At 42.2% G+C, this 15,756-nt stretch overlaps 1 protein-coding gene across 6 annotated transcripts in view; it reads right to left on the bottom strand.

Annotated features, from left to right (window-relative positions):
- The window catches only part of LOC147309307 (glycogen debranching enzyme-like), a 40,231-nt gene extending 26,861 nt beyond the window's left edge, over positions 1 to 13,370 (bottom strand). For 3 of the 6 annotated variants that reach the window (XM_086272051.1, XM_086272048.1, XM_086272052.1), the window contains exons 1-7: positions 13,213 to 13,370; positions 9,821 to 9,949; positions 7,539 to 7,749; positions 3,811 to 3,980; positions 3,344 to 3,547; positions 1,408 to 1,589; positions 160 to 271 (exon numbers count right to left, since the gene is read on the bottom strand). In XM_086272051.1, the coding sequence (XP_086128177.1) occupies positions 160 to 271; positions 1,408 to 1,589; positions 3,344 to 3,547; positions 3,811 to 3,980; positions 7,539 to 7,749; positions 9,821 to 9,908 (967 nt within the window). In that variant the 5' untranslated portion in view covers positions 9,909 to 9,949; positions 13,213 to 13,370. Of the gene's footprint in view, positions 1 to 159; positions 272 to 1,407; positions 1,590 to 1,698; positions 2,953 to 3,343; positions 3,548 to 3,810; positions 3,981 to 7,538; positions 7,750 to 9,820; positions 9,950 to 12,468; positions 12,951 to 13,011; positions 13,178 to 13,212 lie in introns of those variants that run through there. The other 3 variants (XM_086272049.1, XM_086272050.1, XM_086272053.1) reach the window with 3 other exon arrangements.
- Between the last annotated feature and the right edge of the window lie 2,386 nt (positions 13,371 to 15,756).

Raw genomic sequence — 15,756 nt, 5'->3', positions numbered from 1 at the left:
GTTAACGACACAGTGAATGTGGTTTAACCCTCTGCTCATCTTTGCACACACCGTAAACACAAGTTCTTTTTTGGGGCTTCAAACTGAAAACATGCTGATGAGTTTTTGAAGCTCACATAACGACTCTTGGCTTTGGGACGTCTGTGTGGATTTACACACCGTTTTGCAGCAGGGTCCTAAACTCCTCCACAGCACTGTCCACTTTGACTTGGTAGAACTCCCACAGTTTGATCTGAGGGAACACGTCCTGCCACATCACACTACGGACGGCCTGAAACACAACAAATCAAACACACGTTACACAAACGCGTCTTTAAAGCGTGTACGATGCTGCTGAGAGAAAGTGCCTTTAACCATCTGATGAACTGACCCAGCTCAGTTCATCTGCATAGACATGAGGTTCATTATTACCTGGTTTATTCTGAGGAATTCTACAAACCCTCTTTTAGGTCAGGACTTCTGTGAGCCACTGAAGTAGTAACACACACACACACTTCAAACTAGCAAAGATTTATGCACCAAATTACAGCTTGCAAGGTAAACGCGGCTTGGTGCTCGGTTTTGGTTGTCTTAACTGTCGGGTGTAAGAGTAAAAAAATAAGGGGCAATGTGCAAATGTATATAAATAAATGACAAAATGATTATCTTTACTATAAAATAAAATCTAAATATAGAAACTGAGTATTCTCCACAGGCGTTACTCAGCAGTGCAGACCGTCAGGTGCAATAGTTTATGTCTCTGTAAAAACAGGTTATTTTTTTAATTGACATGTAAAAGTTTAACAAAAATTTTATTGAAATTGTGTCTAGAAATGTCACACAAGATATGTTCTGCTGTTTTACAGCAGGCCAGGAAAACGCCCCTTAGCTTTGATCGAAATCCCTCATAAGTTACTCAGTAAAAAAAAAATAAAAAAATAGTAAATGGCCTGTATTTATATAGCGCTTTACTAGTCCCTAAGGACCCCAAAGCGCTTTACATATCCAGTCATCCACACATTCACACACTGGTGATGGCAGCTACATTGTAGCCACAGCCACCCTGGGGCGCACTGACAGAGGCGAGGCTGCCGGACACTGGCGCCACCGGGCCCTCTGACCACCACCAGTAGGCAACGGGTGAAGTGTCTTGCCCGAGGACACAACGACCGAGACTGTCCAAGCCGGGGCTCAAACCGGCAACCTTCCGATTACAAGGCGAACTCCCAACTCTTGAGCCACGACCGCCCTGATACTACTGAGTAACTTAAAGAAACATTTTAAAAAAAGCTAGCTGCCTTTGGTGATGAGGCTGTGGATAAGATTTCAATTCATGCTCTCAGGCAAGGCTGTCATTGGCTCACACCACAGCCTGTGACATTTGTGAAAGTTCAAAGGTGAATGAATGTGCAGGAACCCAGAACTCACATTCAGATGACTCTCCGTGGTAATGTCAGCAGGAAGTCCTTTAGCTTTGTAGCGTCCCTCTGCTACTCTGGTGGTTAAATGCCACAGAGCTCTGTCTAAAACCCAGGCTGGGCGCAGGTGAGGAGAGTTCACCAGGTTGTATCCACATTCTGGATGCTCCCTTATCCACACGCTGTTAGCAGCTGTGCAGGAACACAGACAAGAAACCATTGAGCTGTTTAAATACTTTATTCATCAATGTTTTACTCTTTTTACAGATCTAATAATAGTCTGACAGTGAGTCACACATACTGTATAAATCAGAGTTCAGTCTGTATTTAACCTTCATATCAGGCTCATTTTACTGCTCGACCTTTCCTGAGCGAGGATGAGAGGGATCCACGGGTGGTCACTGCCAGCAGGACAGCACAAACACTTTGATACAACGAGCATGTCAAATGAAAAGTCTCGACCTGAAAAAACACTTTCAGAGTAACTGTTAACCAGTTTTGCTATAAGATGTTTTACCAACAACCTAAACCATACCCAGCTAACTTTTTAGTGGTCTTTAAATCTTGACCTGATTCTAAATAGATTTCAAGTGAAAGCCTTAGACAAGGCTACAGCAAGAGTACGGGAGCGTGAGCAAACCTTAACCCTGACAAAGTGTGGCAAAAATGGCACTTTTAAAGCTTAGTGTATCGCGTTAACTGCCATGTTGGACACTGTGGCGTGAAGATTTCTCCTGTTTTGGCTTCCCTTCATTGGCTCCCTGTTAAATCCAGAATTCAAAATCCTGCTCCTCACATACAAGGTCTTAAATAATCTTCTGTGCAAACTACAGATGACCAAAATGATCACAAGGACTTTGGTGCAGCAACCTCTTTGCAAACAGTTTCATCCAGCAGCAGCCAGCGACTGGCAGAAACCATCTGCCAACCAGTCAGATGCATATTCCTGCCTTGCACCTCGTGGTTATAGTGTGTGCTTGAGGTCAGGGAAGAAACCTGTGAGGCTACACTTCCACAGAGGCCGTACTGAGCCCACTATAAGAAAGCAAATGTTTCCAGTCCTCCCCACAGCACAGTGTTCACCTGCTGTGCTTCAAAGGTAACAAAACCAAACGGCTTCTTTACTTCCCTTTATGATTGTGAGTCAACAACAATCTTTCCTGTTCTGTCGAACTTCACAGGATAAGGGTAACGATCTGTCTGAAAGTCCTGCCTTTGGGACAGTTTAATGACACTTTCAATCCTTGGAACTGTGCAGACTCTCGGTGAAAGCATGTGTTGTTGTGAAACCTCTCGTACTATAACATGTGGTGGAACAAAGACATGTGATTGCATAAATGTTCAGGCCAAATAAAAGTGAGTGTGTGCAGCATAACAAACCATGAGCTGTAAACAAAGATCACAATAAAAGAACGTGTTGCATGTACGCTGAGTGCACACATGTCGACTTCTCCATCCTTAGTCCATAATCGAGTCCATGCATTATGAAAAGTGATGCACAGGATGTTCCGTCAGTGATCGGCTCCATGGACTGGCTCAGGAAGCCTTGTGATTCACTTCCCCTGCTATCCTTTAAGGCAAGAAAACAGGTGCATTTTTGCTCTTTGTTAACCAATTAGCACTCTTCAGTAACATGTTCTGCTGTTGGTGTGCCTAGTTAAGTTAGCTGCTGTGGGTAACTTGAAGCGTTTAACTTGGTTAGTGGTTGGTACGAGCCAACCATGAAATTTCTGAAGGATGTCGCGTCGCTGCAGTCAAAACAATATTTGGTACGTCTGATTGCAAAGCACAGGGTAGAACGCTTAGAGGGGAGATGTCAGAATCTAAAGACAGCAGTGAACAGCAGCCGTCTCACATCAGATGCAGGAGGTGGCCTTTTACCTTCGAAGGGAAGGAAGCGGTGTTGCAGTACACTAATGAACGGCCCTCCTCATGGCTCAACTCACCAGTATGGTTATACACCACATCTGTGATGCACAGCATGTCCCACTCTGTCTTTAGCTTCTCCACCAGCCCCCCCACATCTGTCCAGTCGTAGCTGCGACCCGCTGGGCTGAACTCTGGGTTGACGCTCAGCTGGTCAGCTAAGGAGTAGCAGGACCTGGACTCCCCCAGAGTCTGCACTGGAGTGAAGTGGATCATGTTGTATCCTGGAAGACAAACCCACAGACGTACTATTAATCCTTCTATACGGCATTTTGTTTGATAGTCCTGACATGTGATGAATCCCCTCACACACTGCACTGTCCATGTGATGTAGTACCTGCACACACAGGAGGATTGATTCAGAGAGTTTAGGCCGATGACAGGAACCATGGTCGTCAATAACAACCAGAAGTGACCGAGTTTGCATTTTATGATTGAACACAAAAGAAAGAACCAGAGTCCGTGTGGGCGTGCCGTGCTAACCTACCCGACTCCTTGGCCACTCTAAGTCTATCTGGCCAGTCGTCCAAGTGTCCCAGACATTTGGACAGGTAGGTCTGGATGGTGATGCAGTCTAACGGCAAAGTATGGTCGTCGGCCCCGACACGGAGAACTGGATCCACCACAATATAACCTCCTCCTATACGCTCCGAGTCTCTGATGGAATTTAACAAAGTACAGCAGGTTAAGGAAATATACAAACGTGTCATATCACAATATGATTGATAGACTGACACCATGTATTTACTTTCTCTAGATAACAACAGTGAGACAAGCGCAGGCTTATCTGAGAGCCACGAGTCCGTTTCAGATGATGATGGAGTACCTAACAGTGAGGAAGAGGAGGTGATACTTGTAGCTGCTGATATGCAACCCAAAAGCAAACAAAGCGTTTAAGAGAGTGTTGCTGGAGCACTTCCTACTTAGAGTCCATGACAGGAGGAGCAGAAAGGTGGATGAAATGACTGATGTGGCTACACGATGGGAACGGAGGGCAAGTGGTTAAAACGCCTGAGCCAAGTAGCCACATCGCTGGGAGAAGTTTCACTTTAAAAATATGATTCCGACTGGGTGACATCACTTTAGATATTTTAATACTTAAAGTGTTAAGCAGTTATCTTACAGTTTTTCTTCATTTGCTGGGAAAAACTCAGTGCAGCGTTTAATACTTGACCATAATATTTTATTACGATATCAGAAAATCCCACAGGTACTGTAGTACTGCAGTGCTTTGAATCATACCCATCTAATAGAGTCCAGTTTGTTAATGTAAACGTGGAGGCTGCTTCATATACAAAGGCTAACTGTGGCTTCCACGGGTTGCTGTGGGCTTTCCTTAGTATTAGGTATAGATACGCGATTCCCACTTTTATCTATCCATGAAGCAAAATAACACACATCACTACTACTTCTAGATTCAACTCTTGTAATTCATCGTTAAAAAAGCCTCCAGTTGATTCACGGTGCTGCAGGATAAGTACTGACAGGGACTACAAACAGCACATTTCTCCTGTATTGGCTTCTCTTCATTGAATCTAACTTAAAATCCTTCTCACATACAAGGTCTTAAATAATCAGGCCCCATCTTATCTTAATGACCTTGTAGTACCATATCACCCTATTAGAGCACTTCGCTCTCGCTCTGCAGGCCTACTTGTTGTTCCTAGAGTATTTAAAAGTAGAATGGGAGGCAGAGCCTTCAGTTTTCAGGCCCCTCTTCTGTGGAACCAGCTTCCAATCCTCCCTTAGTTATGCTGCAAGAGGCCTCTCTTGGTGGAACGGAGCTTTGAGTCAGTGAACTGGACCTTTCAAGCACACCTGTTGTTGGTGCCTCTTGGAAGATTTGATATCGACTGCTGAGCGGTACAGAGTTCCACAATTAAAACGATCTGTTAGAATGAATCTGCAGGATGTCTGTGCATTGCACCAGTACACTTTGTGCATGAACCCTGTCGAGTAAACTATACTGGTTAGTACTTGGCACTCCACCCACTGCTCTAAATGTTGTCTGAATATTACTGGATCCTTTCTGGATGGCGTTACACAGAAAAGCTAACTGAGGTTTCGAGATGTCAGAAACCATTTGGTGACATCAAAGTGGCGACATCCATTTTTCATTTACATGCTATAGTAAACATGAGGGCAATCCCAAAAGTAAGGTGTCCTATTGTTTTAGAAATACAAGCAACCGTTTATTTTCCATAGTATGTGCAGCATTTTAAAGCTTAAAGACTCATTTTCCTACATAATCGCCATTTCGGTCGATGCGTTTTTGTAGACGCTGTGACAGTTTTACAAAGCCCACGTCATAGCCGCTCGCCGCAGAATCACCTTCCTGACAAATGTTTCTTTGGGAACAGGTGGTAGTCACTGGGTGCGAAGTCTGGACTGGTGGCTGATGATGTTTAGGGATGGGTACCGGTGTCCGGTGCCATGATGGCACCGGTTCTGACATAAACGGTAGTAACCAGACCGAAAAGCAGCGCACATTTCGGTGCTTTATTTCGGTGCTTTTTTTTCCTGAGCTGTGATACACTTCTAGCCAATCATTTTACGTTTCCGAGAATAGTAGGCGGGCCCAGGTACGTACGTTCTTTTAGAGCAAACTCAGCAGCAACAAGTGCTTTAAGCTGATACTGTGATACTGTCAAAGGAGGTAACACCTCAAATCCGATGAAACACCTGGCGACGCATAGCGTTTTTTTTTAAAGCCCAGAAATGCGCCGTATTTGATAGCTTGCTGCGAGACCTCACACCGAGCACATCTACTGCGGGTGGGTTGCCTGTTATGCAACATCCCCCAAAAACACGAAGAGGAGAGTCCTGGCCCCTAGCCCTGCCAGTGTAGCATAAATGATGACGGATGATGATGGCAGCAGCAGCCGCTCTTCTCTGCGTGAGTAGCTAAATGTTGTTCGTGTGCAATTTAAGTTGAGTAGGCTAACCACGTTATTACATTAATGCATGTAAGGTGAACTAGCAAACATCATCATAGCTACATGCGGCTGTCCTCTTGTTTGATGGCAGATACTCCCTTCACCCTGGCCAAAAAGGCTAAAATGACCAAAGAAAAAGTGGAAAACAGTTAAACATGAGAGGTTTTTGGACAAAGTTTGTGTTTTTTCCATTGTTTAAGCACTGCTTCCAGCCAAGAGTGATACCATATATGCCCCATAGCTGCAGAAAAGGCTAACATTGTTATCTTTTCACAAAAAACAGCTGAACATGAGAGGTTTTTGGACCAATTTTGTGTTCTCTATTCTTTAAGCACCGGTTTGAGCACCGTTTGAGCACCGGCACCGTTTCAAAAGTACCGATTTGGCACCGGTATCGGATAAAACCTAAACGATACCCATCCCTAATGATGTTCCAACCAAAGTTTTGCAGGAGAGCGACAGGTGGACGGGTGACGTGTGGACACGTGGTATAACTGCAAATGAACGGTTCATATGCAGCTCCAGTTAAATAAAGACAATAAATGTAATATTCTTAACATTGTCTCTAAATGTTACAAACCTGAAAGTGCTCAAATTAGTTAAACTCAATTGTATTTATACAGCACCAAATCACAATTACCCCAAGGTGCTTTATATTTTAAGGTCGACCCTACAATAATGCATCCAGAGAAAACCCAACAATCATATGACCCCCTGTGAGCAGCACTTTGGTGACAGTGGGAAGGAAAAACTCCCTTTTAACAGGAAGAAACCTCCAGCAGAACCAGGCTCAGGGAGGGGCGGGGCCATCTGCTGTGATTGGTTGAGGTTGCTGCTCTAGTCTGCATGCCAAATATCCTTGGGCCAGATACAAACCCCAAGTGCTCTGGGAGATTGCTTTCAGCTGGAATATTAATTTATAACCTAAAAAATAGTAATAATTAGTTCCTGGTTTGATTTCCACCTAGCCAGACCTATTCAGCATCTTATTCCGGGACTGGCCGGCATCTCTGACTGACACCTTTATCACGCTGTTTCACAAAGTATTCACTTCTTAAACAATTTATAGAGTTCTACAATAATTTTTAATAAACATGGACAAATGAAGAACAGACTGTCTAACATAAAGACATGCTATCACAGGCTTTAGTGATAGCGTGGATGATTCCAACAAAATGATTTAACTGTTGGAATATTTTCCACTGCCATTTCCTGAATTCAGCTTTGACATTGAAACCCCGGATTTATAAAATGTGGGCGACTGTCAGGAGGGTCTTACACATATCCAAAGTAGTACTGATAGGACCCAGCCAACTTGAGGTCCAGAGAGCAGAACTTATCAGAGTCTTCTTCCTTTCCTGTTGGGTAGGTCCATGGCAAAACACGGAAGTTGTTTCGGTCAAACAGCTGTCCTTCAAGTGGATAGTTGGTGTGCACCATAACCTTCTTTCCCTGAAGGCTTGGACCGAGACGGAACTGCAGCTCAAACCCTGGGCAGACAGAAAAGTACGACACAAACTGAACAAACTGTGTTGGGAATTTGAATTGTAAGGAAAATTCCACTTTGTCTTCACCCTGTTAAAATGTCACAACTGTTTGTGTCTCAACAAGTCTGAAAAGATTCCCCTCTTGCAGTAATCATTACTGCTACCCACTCACAAGACAATCCCACATCCCTGACACACACACGCACACAGTCATTAGCAGAAAACTGTAGGTCTTGTTGGTCCTCCAGAGTTAGGACAGAGTTTAATTGTCTGTCTATAAATAGTCCCATATGACAGGCAGCCAACAAAATCCTTATCAGATGCAGAGCCCTCTAAATGCCAAGTGGCACATCTCTTCAACCCTTTCAGCCAAGCCGACACGCACACAAACATTTCACGCATGCACAAACGTGCATACACGGTGCATCCCAACAGAAAGGCCACACTGTTTTCTGCACAGCACTCAGCCAGCAGCTGTGCTGACTGCAGAGATGCTCAGAGCAAACTACAGAGATCATTTTAGCAAAGTTACACAATGATTTAAATCATTCTGCTGACCACCAATTGACACATTATTGCTGATGTGAATTACAAGTTTACCTGACCTGTGTTTCCCCTCAGACAGCAGTTTCAATGCTCTGACCCCGGGAATACATTTGACTGATTCTCTAGTTTCACACTTCAGAGAACAGAGTCACCAATAACCAGAGTTTGTTCCTGGTGTTTGTGTTGTCAAATGAGGAAAATCAATTTTAACAGTGGACAGGCTGACTGTAGGGCTACAATACCTCCTCAGTTACCTAGCTTGTTTCCCGACTGCGCGGGATGATTTGCTAGGGAACAGCTTATGGTGGCTTATCTACCATTGCCCTCACCTAGCTAGCTGCAGGATTTTTGAGGGCGAGAAGCCAGGTCTCCAATTCACTGAGCTTGGCCTCCAAAGCTGGAAACGCATCTTTAACACTAAATGAGGTTGAGGAATAACTACACATTTGATACACCGAGTCAGAAAGTGATGAAAGGTCACATGACAAAGCCACACCCAACTGATTTCAGCTAAGAATTAAGCTAAAAGCTATGCTGCACTAACAAATCCAAAAGACAACATGAGAAATAAGATGAATATAATTTTCAGGAAGTGTATTTCTGAGAAAGCATGTGAAGGCTGCACTATGAAATAAGACGTAGGAATGAGTGGACACGGGAACAAAATGAAATGGCTTTGGTTTATATTTTCTACATGACTTTGTATACATTCAGAAAAGCCCTTCCTAACTTGTGATTTTTTTATTTTTTTTTTAATGAAACTGAGTGTTGAAGCTGAACCTTGGTACCTTCCACATAAAACAATGGTTCCCTCAATTGCTTTCCTCAGAGTGAGGACTATAGCTCATCAGTATAACACTGGTTCCTTATGCAAACAGAAAAAGATTGGATCAGTGCATCCCTACACTTAATATATAACCACCTGCAACTGCATCTGCTTACAGTAATGCAATCACCACCATTCTTCCAATGCAGACGTCTGTGCCATTTTCTCACCGTCATAACTCTGACAGGCCACACATGACTGTTTCAGTCTTATCCCCTTATTATGTTTCATTTAAACTGTTTAACCTACATTTATTTGAGCCATGTCCAACATGAACAAATATAAATGCAACTAACAAACAAACAAAACACAGATTTTTGCATTTGTAGGGATTGTTGCAGAATTTTTAAAGGTTTATGCTTCATCTTGCATTGAAACCAAGGAACAGTGTCTACACTGTGTGTGTGGATAGGTCTTCAGCAGTGATTTACCGACTATTTGGCTTAATATTAATACAAATATATATGTGGATTGAACATTTCCGACCTTTTCAACCGAAACAACAGCAAGACACACACATTCAAATTTTCAATGTATAAGATTAGTAGCATATAAAAACATTATCAACCAACTTAGCAGCTTAGTAGATGGAGCCACTGCAGCATAATCCCACTGCATAATATTAAACATTAAATGCAGGATTTTATAAAGTAACTGCTATTGAACAGTGCAGTACATTCAGTAATACAGTCAGGTTCTTACCTTGCTCGAGTCTGAACAGAGTTCTCTCTAAATTCTGCTTGTCGTTGAGCATGAGGACTCTAATCTGCTTCAGGTGTTGAGGCAACATACTGGGAGAATCGGTTCAGATTTAGACTGATCCCTGCCCTCCTGTCAGGACAAAAACAGGCAGGTTACTACGTGACCTACCGTGAAACACACTTTCTAACTAAACACAGTGAGAGCCATCTGTCCAATCAGCACCAGCGGGAATCTTAATATTGGAAGTGTATGTGCCATATCAGCATCGCAGTCCAACTGGCCTCAGGTAGCACCAAGTGTAATGGAAAAACCCAAGTTCAAAACTTTGGTTTAATAACTACAAAGTTCTTAAACACTGTATTGACAGAGAGGTGCAGGGTCTTAAAGGCTTGTCTTTGTGCCTGCCGTCCTTAAACTGGCTGATGTTGATGATTAAAAAAAAAAAATCAGTTTGTTTTTTCCTCCAGGAAAGATGATTTTATAAAAAGTGTCAACTCAATAAATAAACACTTTTTCCAGCTATTCATTGGAAATGCGTCACAGATATACAGCACTCACTGGTATCTTTAAATGGCATCTCATTTTCCAGTATGCCACTATCAGACTGAAGGGTGAGTTTCTTCATCCCTACTGTGAACCTCTAAAGGTTAAATACAATCAGTGCTTTCAGAGTGTAGTTCCTCACTGCCACTGTGGTCATATTCACATTCAATTTTGTTATTTACCAATAAATTTCAACAGGTATCAAAATCTTTTCCAACAAACAGCAGATAATGTTTCAGTAACTGAAAAGCATGACTGCTAACATATACTACTTTACATTTACTGTGAGTTTGGTTTCAGCACTTTCTAATCTTTGTTACACGCCATGTTACAAAAGCAGGATCACAGGGATTCCCGGATGGCAAACAGAGAGAAAACCAAGATATCAGCAACAAGTCCTTCAAGTCCCGGGAACGGTGAAGCCTGGGTTCCATGGATCCCACATGTTTAGGGCTGGGTATCGTCACTGATTCCTAGAATCGATTCGAATCGAGGAAATTTTGCCTCAGAAAGTCAGAAATAATATAATTCAGATCAGTACATTTACATATTTTTCTATCTATAAAAAGGAAGCTGACACTTTCCAGACTTTATCAAAGGTGTGAGCATCACAGCAGAGGCCTTTGTGTCAAAGTCGCTGAAGATAAAACACAGAAACACATGATTTTCCTGGCCTGGGATTTTATAAAAATATTCTGCAGTACATCAAAAATGAAAGAAAACCATTAATCAGCATATGAACATCACCTCCGAAGTTACAGCGGTTTTATTAGAGACACGGCTAAGCGTTTTGCATTTTGTATAATTTTAAAAAGTTTACATTTGTTCAGAAGCCTGTTGAACAGCAGAAATTAGGTTTTCTTTTCAGAAGTAAGTAAAAACAACATCGGCCGACAGCCTGTAAACAACGGTAGACTTGTGCGTAACAAGCAAGCGAATAATGCAGGAGAGAGAGAGAGCGCAACAGCAAAAGTCAGAGTGAATTCATGACGATGTTTATGTGAAGCGTAGTTTGGATCTTCTTTTGCTGCTGGTTCAGTCAATATTGTTTGGAGAGAGATCAGACTAACAGCTTTAGAATCGGCGCAAAAAGGGCGTAAATGCCGACGCATCAGAATCAGCGAGCTGTCGGCTTTCACCCCCGACCGTGTCCGTGCCGTCGGTGAGAAAGACAACATCTCACCGATTCTGCTCCGCGCTGTGTGTTTACGTCTTTGTGCAGAAGCCGTGTTCCTGCTCTCATTCACTGTCTTAGCTGTTTGGTGGTTGTTGAAATTTTGTGACGTTTCACCAGAGATTTTGGAATTTTGGGCAAAATACATTTATATTAAAAAAAAAAAATCGATTCAGGATTTTAATGAATCGATATCACGTTATCCAAGCCAGAATCGATTTTAATCGATGAATCGATTATTAAAACCCACCCCTGCACATGTTTTTAAGAGTTGCTTGATCAGGAACAGATTTGGGGAGTTAGGAAGCAAAGTAAACAACTCCCTCCTGTCTCCTGCACATACACAAATCCACTGTTCTGTCTGTACTACTACACACTCAGTAATTAGTCTTGCAGTTAGTGGATGGCACTGCAATAATCATGGTGATTCGGGTTTCCCTGGCAACTGGCATGATGACAACAAAGGGTGATGTGGTTAAAAGGGAAAAACAAACACTTCAGGTAGTGAGTTTATTAAGACATGCTTTAAGCAATCCATTCTTACACAAAGTGAGGAAGTTCAGGCCTCATTTCACATAACATACAGCAAGTAACTACAGTTAGTTTAAAGTGACAACGACTCATGAATTTGGACATCAACTATCCTCGGTGAACTGTGAACCTTGTTTTTTTACACCATAAAAAATATATTTTTAAAAGAATATTTCACAGCACGTCCTACCAATCAGATCTACAGGATAACATACATGTTTAACTGAGTGCAAAATGAAGCCCATTAAACACCCGACAGAGACACTACAGTACGCGGATATAGTGAGTCTTAATATTCCTGCTAGGTTTGAATTCAGGGATTACTGCGATGTAACTGCAAACCTCGCTCTGCACTGACAGGAGCAGGTTAACGCGTCTGAAGTCACTGAACCCCACTGACCTCTCTTCCGAGTCTGCGCAGTGCTTCGAGGTGGCCAGGATAAGGTCAGGAATTCTGCCGTTAATGTCACAGCATCTATTTTTAAAAGCGTCCAGCTCATTCGGTACATTGGGTCCACGCCATTACAAACTCAGAGACATGGACATTTACATCAAGTTAATAAGCATTTGCAACGGAAAAACACGAGTCTGCACAGCTAACGTCCTTCATGTGGCTGCGCTCAGTTTAAAAGCGAGCTCGTTTCTTGTTGCCTCGCTTTGCTGCACAGCACCAGTGTTTAACTATTTCACAGTTCGGCACAGCGTGTCTGAAGAAACACGGTCAACAAAACAGCGGAATCATTGTGTTTCACACGGTGTGACAGCCTGCACACACACACCGTCAGCCAGTAGCACAGCGCGCTGTAGTGGGCGCTGCTGTCAAGCGACAATTTCACTGCGGAAAATAACACAGTAGAGCGATTTGGCCCCAATACTTCAATAATAATCCGCATTTACAAGCTAACGAGGTCAGCGGGGACAGAAGAATGAAAATGCTGTTTACCAGCAAACAGCTGACACTCCGTTTAACCACAGCAGGCTCCAAAAGTGAACAGACAACTGCAACGTGAAAAGGGTCACGTTACAAATAACATCACAGCCGTTAGTTAAGCAAACGCCGCTGAGCTAACGTAGCTAGCAACTTGTCTTCCAAGCTAGCATCGTCATCGTCTAACAACACGAGCAAAGGCAAAACGCCGTTCACCTGTCCGTTGTGTGTCCGGGGTCCGTCACAGCAACAGAACAGTTTGTGGTATTTTCCCGGATAGACAGCAGCTGTAGGGAAGGGGCGTGGCTACAGACCGTACAGTTTAGTGCTTTCACCGTAATGATGCGAAAAAACGAGCAATAAACGTGTAAAGCGAATTTTCTGTTTTGAAAGCCCTATTTAACAAAAACAGCACACAAAGATTTGAGCTAAAGTAGAAGTCTGGGTTTGTCTTTATATGTAGCACTGTGCAAAAGCTTTATGTTTTGTTTCCCACAGCCAGCGTCCGCAGCACAACACCGCCTAAACTTGTTAGTTTGAAGTGTTGTGGTGAAGTTTACAGTGTTGGGCTGGTACAAGGCAGGCTGCGGTGTTAATGGCCAGTATTAGGTATTATAATACAAGACTGGTATTTATGCTGATCTGTCTGTTTTTATCCTGTTGGATTTACCTAATCCACAAAGAGCAGTAAACACAGCGGGTTAGTCTGTATGCAAAGAAGAAAAATATAGAGGAGTTCACATTATACATATTTATATGTTTTATTTTTATTTATTTGCTGCACACCAGCTGTTAGGTTTTCCCCACCCACTAATTCCCAGGTTAACCCCTGGGCACAATGTATCTGCTCCTGTTAACACTGGTGTCTGAGACTGCTGCTGACACTTTTAAGAGATGCTGATAATAAAAGCTTTATTTTGTGGCATGTCTACTTTATTGGGCAGAAGCAGTAGTAGACAGAAGACACAGCAGAGACCTGTGGGACATGACCTGCAGGAAAGAGCCGATACTGGACTCGATCCATGGCCACTGCAAAAACAATATGTGGTACATGTTCTACCAGCTGTTGGTATTGTTATTTGGAACATTTGCAATGAAAAGAGTGAAAGAGTTTATGCTTCTTTAACTTAGGAGCATGTATGTCCCTCTGTCTTCTTTCATCTCTTGTCTCACCTTCACTTCTCACTGGGTTTGCCAGTAGTTAACATTTATTTTGTCATATCTACCCTTCGGATCAGGTACTAGTCTTGTCAAGGATAAATAGATGTAAGTGATTGAATTGAGTTCAGTGTATGATAATGTAATAACAGATCTTTAGGTTTATCTGCTTTTGTAAGCACTGTGTAGCCATTTCATGCTCAGTTTATGCATCTAATGAGATTTACACAGTGCCAGTGTTGTCCATTATAGTCCCTTTATCCAACTGTCTTGGGCCTTTTCGGTCACCTACTATATTAAAGATATATTAGTCTTTAATGGAGACTTAATGGAGCAGCTTTGTCCACTTACTACAGATCCACAGGTTGTGCTGGGGGCATTGCAACTGTTCATGAGAATCACCTCCGTCCTGTCTTTTTTCTGCTTCAATTTCTAACAAACATTTACAGTGGTGTGAAAAAGTGTTTGCCCCCTTCCTGATTTCATATTTCGTTTGTATGTTTGTCACACTTCAATGTTTCAGATCATCAAAAATTTGAATATTAGACAAAGATAACAGAAGTCAACACAAAATGCAGCTTCTAAATGAAGGTTTTTATTATTAAGGGGGGAAAAAATCCAAACTTACATGACCCTGTGTGAAAAAGTGAAACCAGTTCATCAGAAATTCTGCTCCCAAATGAACAAAATGAACATAAGAAATACACAGTACATATAGTTATAATTATAGAAGTTATAGTATATTATACTGTATATAAATGTACCTGTCCACTTGTTAGTTACATACTCACGTGGAGGCAGGGACCTCGCAGAGGAAGCATTACTCCCAACCTATCATAAGATTGTGTTGTACATTGTTATATATAGTTTTTTTTTTATTAATAAAAACATCAAGAAGTCACAAACAACAGTAGAACACACCATGGTACATGATTAAACAAGGAAGGCTTATTCATCAAAATTATTTATTATTAAAATAGACACAACATCATTTTTTCACCCCAAAAAACACATGTTCAAAACACCAGCCAGATACCAGACAAGCTGTTACATGATATCAAACAGAAGCTGTCAACTCAGCTCTGTGGGCAATCATAATGAAGCAGTTCATTAGAAGTTGTAGATTCAAGCTGCTCTTCATACCTTTGGCCACCAGATGTCACCAAAGAGGCTTGTGTTGAAAAGCTTGGCGTAATGAACCACTTTTCTCTACAAACGTCAGTGTTTCAGCCTCATTTGGCCATCACTGCGGTAAACTAAAAACCTTTATTGCACTGTAGCAAATATACTAAAGAAAAAAACCAAAAACAGGAAACAGTAACAGAAATCTGGAAACTAGCAACTATGGATATAACACACACACAGAACAATAAGGAGAACCAAGACCAAGAATAACAACAAATCAAAGACTATAACTTCAACTAGAATCATACTGGGTCACAGACCCAGTAGACCCAGTAGTCGTAGTCGCTCAGCAGGATCGTTGATATGATGGAAGCACACAGGTGGTATCAGATCAGACGCTATCTGTAATTGGATGCATCGAATTTTCCGTTATAACTTATGACATGTTTATTTATAAGGTTAGCCATTATGCTAGGA

Source organism: Aulonocara sp. 'chitande type north' Nkhata Bay, linkage group LG18, assembly GCF_057382095.1.
Source record: "Aulonocara sp. 'chitande type north' Nkhata Bay isolate Kocher_YH1m ecotype deep benthic linkage group LG18, A_spYH_male_GT1.1, whole genome shotgun sequence".
Classification (NCBI taxonomy): Eukaryota; Metazoa; Chordata; class Actinopteri; order Cichliformes; family Cichlidae; genus Aulonocara; species Aulonocara sp. 'chitande type north' Nkhata Bay.
The sequence above is the reverse complement of the archived record's forward strand: the minus strand, read 5'-3'. Positions and strand labels throughout refer to the sequence as shown.